At 42.7% G+C, this 16,446-nt stretch overlaps 1 protein-coding gene across 1 annotated transcript in view; it reads left to right on the top strand.

Annotated features, from left to right (window-relative positions):
- The window catches only part of Sym (symplekin scaffold protein), a 96,981-nt gene that overhangs the window by 42,999 nt on the left and 37,536 nt on the right, over window positions 1-16,446 (top strand). The window contains exons 10-12 of the mRNA XM_080277540.1: window positions 9,270-9,516; window positions 14,765-14,993; window positions 15,776-15,974. Coding sequence (XP_080133666.1) covers window positions 9,270-9,516; window positions 14,765-14,993; window positions 15,776-15,974 — 675 coding nt within the window. The remainder of the gene's footprint in view (window positions 1-9,269; window positions 9,517-14,764; window positions 14,994-15,775; window positions 15,975-16,446) is intronic.

Here is a 16,446-nt window from a genome sequence, read left to right as displayed (position 1 = left end):
TCATCAGCATACAACATCTCCCACAGGAGTCCATTTCTGAAGTCACGTGGGAGAGCTTCAAGTACCATGGTAAACAATAAGGGGTTCAAAAGTGACCCCCTGGCACGCACCAACTTTCACGGAAAACTCATCACGCAAATCTCCATTCATCCTTACCTGGATGTGAGCACCCACATACATTGCCATGACAACCCTAACCAGCCTCTCCTCAATCCCCAGCATTCTCATTGCCCACTTCACCACCTCTCTAGGGACTTTGTCAAAGGCCTTCTCCAAATCGACAAAAATCAAAGTACAGTTCCCTTTTCTTTCCTATATATTTTTCCTGCAGCTGTTGAACAGTGAATGTGGCATCAGTGGTCTCTTTGCCTGGCATAAACCCAAACTACATCTCATCAATATTCACTCTTTCTCTAATCATACCTTCTAGAACTCTCTCTATTACCTTCATTATCTGGTGTAAAAGCTTTATTCCTCTATAATTTCCTCTTTCCAGGTCATCACCCTTCCCCTTCTACACATTTACAGTTACACTCTTCAGCCAGTCATCTGGGACAGCACACTCATTTATAATCGTATTTATGAAGTCAATGACTATTTTCACTCCTGTATCTCCTGAGGCTTTCAGCATTTCAGCAGTCAACCCAGACACACTTGCTGCCTTCACACCTGCATCCTGCCTATTGCTCTGCTCACAGTAGCAGCATCAGTCAAAGGCCAAGGGCCAAAGACTGGATCTGCTGGCTCCAAACCTTCCCTATCCCAGTCAAACTCCTCATTCAACAACCGGCAGTAATGCTATCTCCATGCGTCTTTGACACCCCCACTGTTCACAACTACCTTTCCTTTATCATTCTTCACACACTGCTCACCTATGATATCCCTATTCTCCATCTTCATCTGATTTGTCACCTTAATTATCATATTCTTCCATTTCACGCCATGAGCCTCTGTAGTACAGTGGTAAAATGTGCGTTTTCGTACACTGAAAAACGAGGGTTCGCGCCCCACCAGGGTAATAAACTTTATTTGTGGTAGGTGGTGGCGACCATCATCCACTCACTTGATGTAGTGCTGCCTACTTCCTTAGCTTTTATCATTCTTTTTCTGTGCCTGCCCTCCTCTCTTCCTATTTCTCCGATCTTTCCTGTCACTTCTTATTCCTTTTCTTTCCTTTACAGGTGGAGTAATTCAAGGTGGTGTTCTATCGCTTTTACTATTTTTATTGGTCATTGATTACATTATGAAATGCGTTGGAACAGAAACCGGTGCAGGTATACTTTGGGGAGAGAACAGGAAACTTTTGGATTTAGATTATGCAGATGATATAGTTTTGATTTGTGATGGGCCAGAAGAGATGCAGAGAGTGTTGGACTGTTTGGTGAGTGAAGGTCGAAAGGTGGGTTTGGTTATTAATTGTGGAAAAACTGAAATAATCAATATGAATATGGAAAATGCGCAGGAATGTGTAATTGGAGGTATGGTTGTAAAGCAAGTTGATAGGTTTAAATATTTAGGTACTTATTTAGCCAAGGATGGTTCTTTGAACTTTGAATTCGAGGAAAGGTTAAAGAAGGCTAATCAGGCAATGGGAATGCTTAAAAATATTTGGAATAATAACAATTTTTCTGTGCATACAAAAATCAAACTTTATAAGGTAATGGTTAGGAGTATCTTAATTTATGGACACGAGTCTTGGTACAGCACAGTGACTATGGAAAATAAATTCTTGGTGTTTGAAAATAAAGCACTTAGAAGAATATTAGGAGTTAAGTGGTGGGAAAGGATACCAAATAGTAGAATTAGAGAAATAACGGGAGTGCAACCGATCGATGAATATGTTAGATTCTCACGATGGAAGTGGCTAGGACATGTGTATAGGAGACAGGGAATAGTACGAGGTACACCAGGGTGGGTGGCACTTGGTAGGAGAGGTAGAGGAAGGCCAAAAGAGACGTGGGTGAGGACAATGAGACGGGAAGCTGGAGATGAGTGTTGGGGAGATCTTGAGGAGTTAGCACAAGATAGGATGTGGTGGTGTGAGTTCATTGAGGCCCTATGCATCCCCGAGGGTGCCACAGGAAATGATTGATTGATTGATTGATACAGGTGGCTTTACATTGAGTGACAAGCCAAATGGTTTCCTCTAAGCCAAGAAACCATTTACAACGCTGGGTGGTAACCATATAACCAAACCATACATGCTCCCTATGTGTCAACAAGTGGGTTGGTGGAGGGTTGGTCCCCCTCCCTGTAAAACAACTAACTCAGTGTCAAATGGCCACCCTTTGCGGGATTGTGGTGTCTGGCAATAGATAGATAGATAGATCCATTTCACGCAATTTAGGTTATCAAGTAAAGGTCTCTGTGACTCAGACTTTGCCTTGCAAACCTCATTTCTATTCCAACACTTGGCAGCCAAGTATTCCTCTGTTACCACCCTTCTTCCATTCCTGGAAAAGCCTTCTTTTCTCCTTAACTGCAGCTTTTACACCCTCATCCCACCACTTTGTTACTTTATGTCTTGAAGGGCCCCTTGTCCATCCACATATTGAATCAGCAACTCTCAAGAGGTTGCTCTTGAGGGCTCTGTATTGTTCATTAACACTTCTGTCAGCGTCTCCCTGTTCAACCACCACCCTCCTCATTTCAATATAGAAGGCATTCCTTACTGCTTGGTTTTGCAGCTTCCATATTTCCCTCCTAGGTGCATAGGTCCTCTTTTTCATCACCCTCTCCTTAAGCACCATGTCACATATCAATACCTTGTGTTGCTGCACACACTCCACACTCCCTATAACTTTAACATCCCTCACTAACCTCCTATCAGCCCTCCTGACCAGGAAATAGTCTATCTGGCTGCTGTTTCCCCCAGATTCACATGTAATCAACCTACTCTCTCTTTTCTTACAATGTGTGTTGCACACAACCATGTTCATTGTCTCCCCAAACTCAAGTACCCTTTCCTTTTCCTCATTTCTTGTACCATATGCACATCCTCCAGTCCCCATGTAACCCTTCATATCCTTAAGCTGCTTCACCAACATGACCAAAACCAGAATCTCATCATCCCCCATATCGCTTACTACATGTATAAAGTCATTCCAAAATCTATCCTTCTGTACCTCATCCAAGCCTGCCTGTGGAGCATACGTCGATATAAAGGTAAACGTGATCCTGCCAAACAACATTTTCAATACTGTTGTCCTATCACTTACTCTTATAACATTCATGACATCTGTCTATCTATCTATCTATTGCCAGATGCCTCAATCCCGTTTGGGGTGGCCACAAACAAATCGGCTCCAAGTCGTCCTGTCCCCCGCCATTTCACTGCCCTGCTCCCAACTCACACCCCCCTCTCTCATATACCTCTCCACCCCATCCCTCCATCTCATCCTCGGCCTCCCCCTCCCTCTTCCCCCCTCCACCTCACTCATATACACTCTCTTCATCAGTCTTTCACCCTCCATCCTCTCCACATGGCCAAACCACCTCAGTGTGTTCCTCATAACGCTTCCTATCACATCCACATCCACACCACAACGCTCCTTTATATCCTCATTCATCAGCCTGTCTCTCCATGTGACTCCACAGGCTCCTCTTAAATAACTCATTTCCACTGCTCTCACTCTTGACTTGTGTCCTTCCAACAATGTCCAAGCTTCACTTCCGTACGTTAGAGTTGGTATCACAATACTGTCATGTAGTAACTTTTTCACTTCCATGCTCACTTCCCTGTTTCTTATCACTGCTTTCAAGGAACCAGCAACCTTTCTTCCCTGCTGTACCCTTTCAAGCACTTCACCCTCCAAACCTCCATCCTTACTCATCACACTACCCAAATACTTAAACGTACTCACATTTTCCAATTCCTCACCATCCAACCTCGCTGTACATTCACTAACTTCACCTCTCTCAAAGACCATCACTTTACTCTTCCCTACATTCACCTTTAGGTTCCGTTTCTTACACACTCTCTCAAACTCATCCACCAAGCCTTGCAGCTCCCCTTCGTCTTCACTCAACAACACAGTATCATCTGCAAACAACAGTACAGGGAGTTTCCAAACACTATCCTCTCTCACCAGGGCCACTCCAAGATCCACTACCCTACCTTGTACCTCTTTTATTACCCCATCCATGTACAGATTGAACAACCATGGAGACATAACACATCCCTGTTTCAAACCAACTTTCAAAGAGAAAAATTCACTTAGTTCACCATCCACACGCACTGCAGCCTTCGCACCATCGTACATACTCTTCACAGCATTCAACAACTTCCCATCTACTCCATATATTCTTAACACTTTCCACAATCCTTGTCTATCCACCCTGTCATATGCTTTCTCCAAATCCATGAAAGCCGCATACAACTTCTTTCCCTTCTCTAGAAACTTTTCCACTCAAGATCTAAGAATGAATGTCTGATCTACACAACCTCTTCACTTCCTAAAGCCTCCCTGTTCTTCTCCAACTAATTTCTCTGTTCTTTCTCTAACTCTGTCTATAAGTATCCTACCATACACTTTTCCTATTATACTAAGAAGACAAATGCCCCTATGATTACCACACACTTCTTTTTCCCCTTTTCCTTTGTACAAGGGAATAATTATACCTGACTTCCAATCCTCCGGGACTCTACCTTCCTCCCAGGCCAATCTGCACATCTTCCACATCCATTCTACTACTATCTCTCCCCCATGCTTCAGCATTTCACCACACACTCCATCAATTCCTGGGGCTTTCCCCGATTTAACTTTCTTCATTGCTTCCACAACTTCTATCCTACTGATTTCTTCCTGTCTTCTCACCTCCCTCCTTCTCCCAACCATTCCCCAGCCACTTATACTCGCATTACTTCCATCCTCTACGTTCAACAATTCCTTAAAGTGTTCTCTCCATCTGCTCACTTTTTCTCCCTTCTCCACTAGTAATCTACCATTTTTATCTTTCACTCCCCTGCTAACTTCACTTCCACCCTGCCTTACTCTTTTCACTTCTCTCCAGAACATTTTCTTACAGTCCCTCCACTTTACACTCAAATTCCTTCCAAATTCCTCATCCACTCTCTTCTTACTCTCTCTTACTAATCTTTTCACCTCTCTCTTCCTTTCCACATATAACTCTCTCTTCCTCCTCTCATCTTCTTCCACGCCCCTATTTCTCATCCATTCATTGTATGCTTTCTTCTTTTGTGCCACAGCCTGTTTCACCTCTTCAGTCCACCACGCTGTTCCTTGCACCCCCCTCCGTCTTCTCTTCCTTCCACACACCACATCACATGCTGCACATATTTCTTCTGTAAATATCTTACACATACCTTCCACGTCTCCCATCTGCTCCAATTCATATTTGCCCAATCGTTCCTCCACTTCTCTCTTATACTCTGCCTTTTTCTCATCCTCTTGTAACCTTTCCACTCTCCTTGCAACTACTCCTTCCTCTCGTCTTTCCCTTCTTCTATTCCTCCATCTTACTGACATATTCCACCTATTTCTCCCCAACCAACACGCCCACAGTACCATATCCATCTTTCCTGCCATGCCAAAACAACTCGTTTTGTTTCTTTTTTAAATGCTCCAACATGCTTGCATGTGTCGGCCTTGGTCACCTAATGGCAGCTCTCCATGCTGCACAGTCTATTGCAGCCTCCCTGTTCAGTTCCTTAACCCTGAGGTGACACTTAAGGACCTCATCCCATGTCTTTCTCAGTCTGCCCCTCATAACCCCACCACCAACACTTCTCACCTGCCTCACCCAGCTATCATCCCCCATCCTCTCCACATGCCCAAACCATCTCAATCTACCTCTCCTCATCACAACACCAATACACTCTAATCCCATCCTACCTCTCAACTCTTCCATCATAAACCCAGCCTCCCGAGACCTTGCATGCAGGGATGCACTACACATCCAGCTAATCATTGTCATTTCTGTACATCTGAGCCTGTGGGTATCCTCCTCCTTCACTGCCCAGGTCTCGCTAGCATACAGCATTACACTCCTAATGCATGCTGCATACAAAAACCCTTTAGCACGTAGGGAGAGTCCTCTCAGTGTCAGGAGAGACAACAGCTCCCTGAACTTCTTCCAACCACTTCTCACCCTAGCCACAGAGCTAGCTCCAGCCCCACCTCCAGCACACATGTCTCCCAAATAACAAAACTCTTCCACACACTCAAGAGATTCACCAGCAAGTTCAATCCTTTTATGCCTGATAATCTCCACCTGCTCTCCCCGACATGCCGTACGCATAAAATCAGCATTATCTCGCAGTCTACCTGTGATACCACTACATCTCTTGTGCACCCATTTATCACAGACTCCATACAAGATGGAATTACTTCCCACGCCCTTGTGGCAAACTGCACATGGCTACGCTTCCTCGTCTTTGACAGTACCACCACCAACCCTAGATATCGTCACTTTTGTTTTATCTGCATTTACGCTTAAGCCCTTGTGCCCCATACCATCTCTCCACTTCCTAAATCTTTCCTCCACCTCCCTTTTGTTCTGCAATCAACACCAAATCATCAGCATACAACATCTCCCACGGGAGTCCATTTCTGAAGTCACGTGAAAGGGCTTCAAGTACCATGATAAACAACATGGGACTCAAAACTGATCCCCGATGCACACCAGCATTCACGGAAAACTCATCACTCAACTCTCCATTCACTCTTACCTGGGTGCGAGCACCCACATACATAGCAATAACCACCCTAACCAGCCACTCCTCCAAGCCAAGCTTTCTCATTGCCCACTTCACCACGTCTGTAGGGACTCTGTCAGTGGCCTTTTCCAAATCAACAAAAACAAAATACACCCTTTTCTTACCAATATATTTTTCCTGAAGTCGTCGAACAGTGAATAAGGCATCAGTGGTCCCCCTGTCTGGCATAAACCCAAACTGCCTCTCATCAATATTCACTCTTTCTCTAATCATACTTTCTATAACTCTCTCCATTACCTTCATTATCTGATCTAAAAGCTTTATACCTCTATAATTTCCTCTTTCCAGGACATCACCCTTCCCTTTATACACATTTACAGTTACACTCTTCAGCCAGTCATCTGGGATAACACACTCATAAATAATCATATTTATCAGGTCAGTGACTAACCTCACCCCTATATCTCCTGGGCCCTTCAACATTTTGGCAGTCAACCCAGACACACCTGCTGCCTTCCCCACCTACATCCTGCCTATTGCCTCACTCATAGTAGCAGCATCAATCAAAGGCCAAGGGCCAAACACTTGATCTGCTGGCTCCAAACCTTCCCTGTCCCAGTCAAATTCCTCATTCAATAACCAGCTATAATGCTCTCTCCATGCATCTTTAATATCCTTACTGTTCACCACTACCTTTCCTTCATCATTCTTCACACACTGCTCACCTATAATATCCCGATTACAATAACAATCCTTCCCAGCAATCATTCTGGCTGATCCTTCTGACATCCTGCACACATACCGTATCTACCCACCTCCTACTGAGTGTCTCAACCACTTACCTGTCTCTGCCCCTCAAACTTCCCACATTAAGTATGACCTTAGGGTTAAGGGACTGAACAGGGAGGCTGCAATGGATCGTGCAACGTGGAGAGCCGCCATTAGGTGACCAAGGCCGACACATGCAAGCATGTTGGAGCCTTTAAAAACGCAACGCAACGCAATGCAACGATTCCACGCCACTCTGATCCCTCTGGGTGATTTAGTGTCCTCAGGCTTGCTTTGAATTTCATTCTTTAACTTGGTCATAAGCAGTAAAATAATAAAGAGAAAAGACATGGCACAGGCCCCACCCACTTCACAGTCCCAGGTTCAGGCAATGGATCTGGGACCTATAGCCCACCAGCCTTGACCAGTGGCTGTGGTAGTTGCTTTGGGGCACCCTTTCAGGACAGCTAGAGGGACACCCTCCATGTGTGCCTTGGCACTGTAACTGCCCTGCCATTATATACCCATTGATAGGGCAACCTCCTGGGGTGCTACTTCCAGTTTGGGCCCCTCTGTAGTGGGTGGAAGCAGCAGCCTGGGAACTGCAATGCCTGTACCCTCTATCACAAGTTCAATCCCCACCTCACCCCAGTCCCACGATCTATGCTGGCAGAACCCTTGCCATGCCTTCCCTCAAAAAATCTGCTACTTGGTGGCTGGGGCAAAGTTTTCTGGCTGCATGCCCTTGCTGGCGTCAACCCCTGTGGCGTAGTGGGGTACTTTAAAAACGCATGTGGTGTAGTGTATGAGATAGAGGAAGTATTTGGGAGAGTATGGTGATCTACTCTCCATGCTAGTGTCACACTGAAAAGGTCAACAAAGGGGGATAGTTAGGTAGCTAGTAAAACAGGAGCTCCAGCTCTCCCTATCACCAGGATTCCCAATCCCTTTGGGAGTGCCACCCGGATCGGCTGGTGCTACAGCCTCCTCCCATTAAAATGGTATTTTTTGTTTAGTTCTTCTGCCTTTGTTTCTGGAAATTTATGTACAAGATGTCATTCCTTGTAACTCGTTTTACTCTTATAGAGTACCCCAAATGATATGTAATACCATGTGTCACTGTTAAATCATTGAAATAAAATCACATCATATCCTATTAAATGGGCACGCTCTCATTTAAGGAGCCCACACACTGAGGTTGGTTATAGTGCAGCTGACATTTTTTGCAAATTGGAAACTAAACCAAGTACTAAAGTCAGCTGATTATTTCCCTGCAGTTGTTGGAAACTGTTGGGAAAAAAGAACTCTTACATGTGTGATAAGATTTGTATCAATGTAGAATCTAAGCCTGGACTTTGAATCTTTTGTAACTGAGTTTCCTGCAAAAGAATGATAATTGTGTGGCTAGTTGCAGTACTAATACCATAGCCACATTTCAGTCATGGTGGTACTGTAACTCCCAAGGTCAGTGGTGGTGCCCTGTACCATTTGTGGTACACCTTTTCATTCACAAGTATCATAGGAAATAAGGTTTTGAGATTATATGTTTTTTGCTTTTATACCAAATCCACTCCATTTAATTCACATGCATCTTATGAAGAAGGATTGGGGTTATGCTGACGGTGTTTCCTTCTTCTTTACTAGACTTATTCCTTTCATTCATAGGTATCAGGAGAAATAAGGTTATGACAGTTCTGTATGTCGTTTGTCTTTTTATGCTCACTCCTTCTCATTCTTGACCATTGTTGGAAATAGGGCCAAGATGATGATGATGATGATATATTTGTGTCATTGACCAAACCTATTCCATTCTATTCACCAGCCCCATGGCCCTGCACTGGTGCCAGCAGGAGTGGTGGGACGTGGAGTGAGACACAGCAAGGTTAAGGCCATGAAACTGGAGGAGGTTACGAGGCCACTACCCCCCGCCAACGTCACCCACATGCACTCCCTTCTCCTTAGCCGTCTCCTGAAATCCTTGGCCTCATCAGGGCCTTCCAATTCTGCAAAAAATCACATACGTATTCTCACAATGCTGGCCGGCTGTGTATCTGACCAGGAATGTGTAGGTATGTGGATACAAAACATCATCGTCTTGGGTGGTAGGTGATGGCAACCATCAGCCACTCACTTAATGCAGTGCTGCCTACTTCTTCCTTCACCCTTATCGTTTTCTTTCAGTGCCTGCCCTCCTCTCTTCCTATTTCTCCCATCATTCCTGTCACATTATATTACTATTTTGTCCATTTCAGGTGGCTTTACACTGAGTGACAAGCCCAATGGTTTCCTGTAAGCAAGGAAACCATTTACAGTACAATGTTGGGTGGTAACCATGTAACCAACCCATACATGTTCCCTTCGTGTAAACATTGGGTTGATGGAGGGTTAGTGCCCCTCCTCGTAAAACAACTAACTCAAACACAAACGGCCACCCCATACGGGATTATGGCATCTGGCTGTAGATAGATAGATCATCAATATCATCTAATGGTATGTTGTCCCAAAAGAAGCACAGGAGCCCAGGGCTAGGCAAGTTGGTCCAGGCATTTGAAATGAGAGTAACCAGCCGCACATATCCCTGAGTGGCATTACATGAGCAATAAACCCCAACCATCCCTTGGATATAAACCTGGACATTCTTAATCCGATTGGAGCCCCTTAATTGCCCACTAAACCACCAGGCTCTATAATTTGGTTATATGGTTACCATCCAGCATAGGAAGTAGTTTCCTGGTGTACAGGAAACCATTTTGCTTGTCACTCAGTGTAGAGTCACCCATAGACAGAAGGAAGAGGAAAGAATGAAGGAAAGAAAGACAAAAGGAAGAAAGGGAAGAAGAAATATATGTTGCCATTTTATCATGGGAAACAGAGATGGAAGGATGATGTCTGTGATGATATTCCATTTTTTCTCTCCAAACACTTTCACTTAAAGTAGCGGCTCGTGTATCGCATGGTACCATATTATACAACAGGCTACGTGGTACACCAGGTCTGCATGCTATATCCTTAGCATATCATATTAAAGATAATGGGCTCTTGTTGTTGAATAACTTTGATCTGTCTGGGTGACCAGACCCAGTGACCACAAGCAAGGAATTACCCCTGTAGGGCCATCCCATGTCGTGAACTGATGTTCCTTTGCTGTAGACAGCAAGGATGGGAAGGGTGTGAAGGTTCCTACATGGATGGTGCATTTGTCTCCACCTGGTTAATTGGGGCACCATTGTAGGCTCCACAGCACCACGTTGTTTGGTTCTATGGTTTCCACTCAGCATCTGGGTTATAGGAAACCATTAGACTTGTCACACAATGTAGTGTCACTGAAGTTGAATGTGGAACAATAATAAGTGACAGAAAGGATGGGCGAATTTGGGTAAATGGAGGGCAGACACGGAAAAAGAATGATAAGATGAAGGAAGCAGTAGGCAGGACTGCACTGAGTGAGTGGATGATGGTCAACACCACTTAACCAAAGATAATAATGGGTATTAACGCCCAGAGGCTAGATTATGTGTATTAGGGCTGCAGAGGATCAGCCCTCTTGGTGCATTGCTGGTAGACTGCTTGACCTCAGCAACAGGCTTCCAAGTTTGTATCCAGAGTCAGCAAAAGATTAATTCCATCCATTCATCATCCAATCCTATGTTGCCCCATGAGGAACGTAGGAGCCCGGGACTAGGCAGTTGGTCCTGACATTTAAGATGAGAGTGACCAGCCTCACTCATCCCTGAGTGGCATTACGTGAGCAATAAACCCCAACCAGCCCTTGGATATAAACCTCCACCGGCTCAATCTGATTGGAGCACAATAATTACCCACTAAACCACCAGGCGCCAAAATTTGGTTATATGGTTACCACCCAGCATAGTACAGTAAATGGTTTCCTGGTGTACAGGAAACCATTTGGCATGTCACTCAAAAAATTAATTAATAAGTAAATAAATTACACCAATGAATATTTCTACCTTACATTATGTACCCAACAGTTGCTAGCATTTGGTTTTGCCAGGTTAGACATGTAATTTGTCTGATTTTGAAAATATAATAAATAGTCATTGTGCTTTACATTTACATCTTGGAAGGCCATGGTTGTCATTGCATGTTTAAGCCTTTTATCACCCATTGATGACAACAAACATAAGTACTTAGTACCATGTAACTCCAGTGCTGTTGATGTGCCATAAACAAGTTGCTTGGCCAATTTTTTTTAACCCTTGAACAACAGGAGGTTTCCCTGTGGAATGCAAAAGTTTTTGTCATTAGCCAAAATAAAATACATTTCTGTGCTTCATCAGCTGTCATCTAAGAATTAACCATAGTAGTTTTCAACTCATCCTTGACAGGAGGTTTTCCTGTGGTGAATAAAGTCTTTTACCCAAAGTGAAATACAAGAGTCAGGACCAACTGCCTACCCCCTGGCTCCTACGCTCCTCATGGGGCAACATAGGATTGGATGATGGATGGATGAAATACAAGAGCTATCAGCTCTTGTTAAAGGATTAATGATTGTTAAAAGGAAACAAAATTAGAATAGTACCATTGTCAAAATAATTAGAATAAAATTACCACTGTCAGTACTTTACTTAAAAACAGTGGACAGGAATGGGGGTATTGTGGAAGCCCTGGGAAGGTTTATGTTGATATGTGAGGAGAGATGCTGTTAACCTGCAAGTGGAGTCATCAGGTGCAGTAATTAAAAAAAAAAAATGATTTTTATAGGGTGACCTGAGGCTTTGGAATGGCTAAATTAGATGGTTTTGACATTGGTAAAAAAGTCCTGATGAACTGCAACTCTCATGACACTCTTACTGGCCATTATAAGTCACTCAGCAACTCCTCTCCTCACCTCTGTTTTTAAGTATTGACAATAGTAGTTGTATTCCATTTATTCTGATGGTCAGTGTTTAAATTTAGTTTTGTTTTAATTTTAATTACATTAAATTTTACATCCTTTATTTTATTTTATTTTTTTACTAGTCACTTCCACTTTTTTGTTTCCCCTTATGTTTTTTTATTTTTAAGTAGCAGTAGTCATTTACTGACTTTCCTCTCTTTTACCTGGTTTATTTAAATTCAGCACTTATCACCTACTCAGTGTGGTGCTGCTCTTGAGTGGTTGCCCTTTCCTCTCTTCCTTCTTTCTTTCCTTCCTTCCTCTTATGTCCTTCATTCCTTCTTTCATTCTTCTTCCTTCTGTCTATGGGTGTCTTTACACTGAGTGACAAGCCAAATGGTTTCCTGTACACTAGGAAACCATATACTAAGCTGGGTGGCAACCATATAAGCAGACTATGGCACCTGGTGGTTTAATGGGTAATTAAGGTGCTCCTTCTGGATTGAGCTTGTGTAGGTTTATATCCAAATGGTGGTTGGGGTTTATTGCCCACATAATGCCACTCAGGGAGAGTGAGGATGGTCATTCTCATCTTAGACGTCAGAACCAACTTGCTCAGTCCCGGGCTTCTGCGCTTCTCATGGGGCAACACAGGATTAGATGATTTATATATGTATGTATGTATTTAAAGTCAGTTATAGGACAAGTCAAAGAAGTTTTGTCCTACTTTTGATAATGGCTATGAATTATAGCCAAAAACGTTACCCAATAAAGATGTTTGTAATAGTGCTGGTTCTCATGGCTCTTCTTTAGTTCTGCTTCCCTGATATAAAAGCACTGCATGTATACTAATATATATACAGTACATCCCCACAGTACGCCATTTCCGATTGCGCGATCCCCCTTGTACGTGAGGACCCCCCCCCCCCCTTTTTTTTTTTTTTTTTTTTTTTTTTTTTTTTTTTTTAAGTACACAAATTGAACTCCTTGTAAGCGAGACAGACAGCGAAGAGTGGCCCAAATCCAGGGTTACCCCGAGTACGCGACATTGCCCCCCTGAGAACCAATAACAGGTAAAGGTGAGCAGCCATATTCTTGTTGGTTTAGTTAAGCCATATCCTTGTTGATTTACCTAGTAAAGCCATAATCTTGTTGGTTTACTTCATCTTAGGTAATACGTCTTAGATAGTTTCCCTGTACAATACAATACTTAGGTCTGAAAAGCATCTCAAGGGTTGCCCATGAAGGGGGGTGCTGCCCATATGTAATTTTTCCCGTAAGTTTATGTATTCACAGTACACGAATTCCTAGTACGTGACATCCTCTGCCGCCCACATGGGTGTGTATTAGGGGGATGTACTGTATATATATATACAGGAAGGTCCTGAAGATACGAGCAGTTAGGTTCCATTTGGCATAGTCATATAATGAATTCTCGTTTAACGAAACACGTAACTAATGGTTCAATAATGGTTGGGGTCAAGGACCCCATCAAAGGCAACTTTTCAAGCTAAAATATACGATACCAAACACAACAAACATATCTGTATTACTGAACTGTAGAGAAAGCAACCTGAAAGAGCAAGTAGTATGCAATTAACATCACTGCACATTAATTAAATATATAAAACATGCATATCACTCATCTATAGGTGGTAATGTTGTGTTGGAGGTGGGAAGCTGACGGTCGCCAGCTGAGCAGCCATGCCAGATTCCCAAACCCCTGTTACCGTACCCAGCACGTTAAAATTATCGCTTTTTGATCAGAATTATTGCTCATAAACAAAGGCATTTCTTCACATAAATCAGTAATTACTGTGGAATTAATATATTTATATGTGGAGTGATTAATTAATGTTATTGAATTTGTTTAACTGTTAAGTGCCTACCAGATTATATTACTGGTTATTGTAACAGTTACTAAATCCTACTGTTATACTAGTCTTATAGTAGACTTGTTAATTTTGCAATCCTCGATTTATTTTTCAGATTATGAAATTATGAAAGTTATCACATTATCGCATATCGCAAAGTGTGCCAAAATATCGCATTTTGCGATAATTATTGCACATCTGGCAATGTTGCAGCAGAGCAGTCCCACTATTTCTATCTGAGGTTGAGAGAGAACAGCGGTGACTGCATTTGCTCCCACCTTGTCCCAGACTGAATGTCGTATCATTGAATTTTTGAGATCGTATAACGAAAATAGTCCCTAATTTACCCAGGTCGTATCATCGGTTTCTCGTATATTGAGTGGTTGCATAATGGGACCTACCTGTATATGTACATATAAATAATCATATCTGGTATATATATCATGTGATATCACCATGAGCATAGTCCAGTCACCTACCTATGTTCTGGACTGAGATAACATGTCCTCAAACTTAGACATGCCACAAGGAATGATATAGGAGTAACTTACCATTTTTTTCATACCTATTCTTCATGCACCTTGCCCCAACTCCATCACCCTGAAGAACTGGAGGACTTCATACTAGAGGATGTCGGAGGCCGAGGTGACCTTCTCTTGTCATGGTTGTACTCAGAGTATGCTGTGCGCCACGATTTCTCCCAAGTTGGGAGATTGATGATGGCAGCAAGTGGAGGTGATGGCAAGCTGCCCCTTAGGGAAAAGGGATATGCTGATATATTGGATGATGTGATCAGTCGACTTGTTGCACTGGACCCATCTAAGGATAGAGATGAGTAAGTGGAGCAGGGTTGTTTGAGGGAAGTACAGTAATTTAGTACTGTACTTCATTTTACTTTTTTGCTACTCCTTACCCTGCCCTAGGGTGGGAAAGGAGGTTCGGATGATGATGATATGATGATGATTGGATTTTATTATTTTGGATGGTAAGAGATGGAGGGATAGAGTGAAGATATAAATGGGAGGGTGTGTGAGTTAGAAGGAGGGCAGCCAAATGACAGAGGTCAGGGTGACATTAAGGCAGTTTGTTTATGGCTACCCCTTATATGATTAAGGCATTAGGCAATAGACACATAAAAAGATAGAAATTTATCATCTGTCATCATTGTAACACTCCATGTAATCAGAGGAACTAAGCATTATGGTCATGTCATTAATTTGGTAGATTATTGTGAATACATGATTCAGTGACATGTAGCTCAAATCTTTTTAAATTTTGTTATTGACCTGCAATGTCATAACACAAAAAAGATAATTTGTGTAGCAAATATTTTTTCCTATTTTTATATATGAAGTTTAGTCTTTACCTGTGGTTCATAGTTGTCTAATACAGGTTCATTTCTGATTGACACAAACCAGATTTTTGTCCCACAGTAGTACAGCATGCAAAACTACATGTGATGAGTGAAAAAAGAAAATGTGGTCAGTGAAATTTTCTGATTTACATTTTCTGAGCAGAATTTCATTGAAGTATTCATGTACTATCTAATGTAAATTGGTTATTATTTATTTATTTGTGATTATGTGTATATGGAATCAGTTACTCTTCCATTCTCAGGATATTATGGCGGGTGTTCATGGAGGTGCCACAGGTGCCAAATGACCTTGTGAAGAAGTTGGTGCAGGTGGGAAACCAAGGTGCAGAGGCAACTTTAGCGGCAGCTCTTACCCTGCGGGATATGGCACGGTGGCGACCCCTCTCCTCAAAAACTGCCCTCCAGACCCTTTCCCTTCTTGCCACACATGATCTTGATTCGGTAAGCTGCTTTACCACATTGTAGGACATAACTGGAACAATTAGTTCCATCTCGATATACAGAGTGGCTCAGTCTAACAGGATATGTTTATGTGAAGCTAAAGAACATGGTGAATGTTTTTGCACATCCGATGGGGCCAGGATTCCAGGGTCTTGAATGATGAGTGAATGGAACCTTGGCCCATTGCAATGGGCAAATTTGGGCCCTCTGGACATTGCTGCTCCTCACCCTGCCCTAGGGTGGGATAGAAGGTCCAGATGATGATGATGATGGTGATAATAATAATAATAATAATAATAATAATAATAAACAATAATAATAATAGTAATAGTAATAATAATCTGGTTTTTGTTTCTCAAAGGTGCCAGTTCATCCATAGGAAATTCACTAGCACCCAGCACACATATACATTATTTTTACAGTTACAAGAATTGTGACATCTGTCATATACAGTACAAACTTCATCATCATC

The sequence above is a fragment of the Coenobita brevimanus genome, chromosome 70, assembly GCF_032717465.1.
Source record: "Coenobita brevimanus isolate Jiangsu-jjx chromosome 70, ASM3271746v2, whole genome shotgun sequence".
Lineage (NCBI taxonomy): Eukaryota > Metazoa > Arthropoda > Malacostraca > Decapoda > Coenobitidae > Coenobita > Coenobita brevimanus.
Note: the sequence above shows the minus strand (reverse complement) of the source record. Positions and strands in the feature narration are given on the sequence as shown.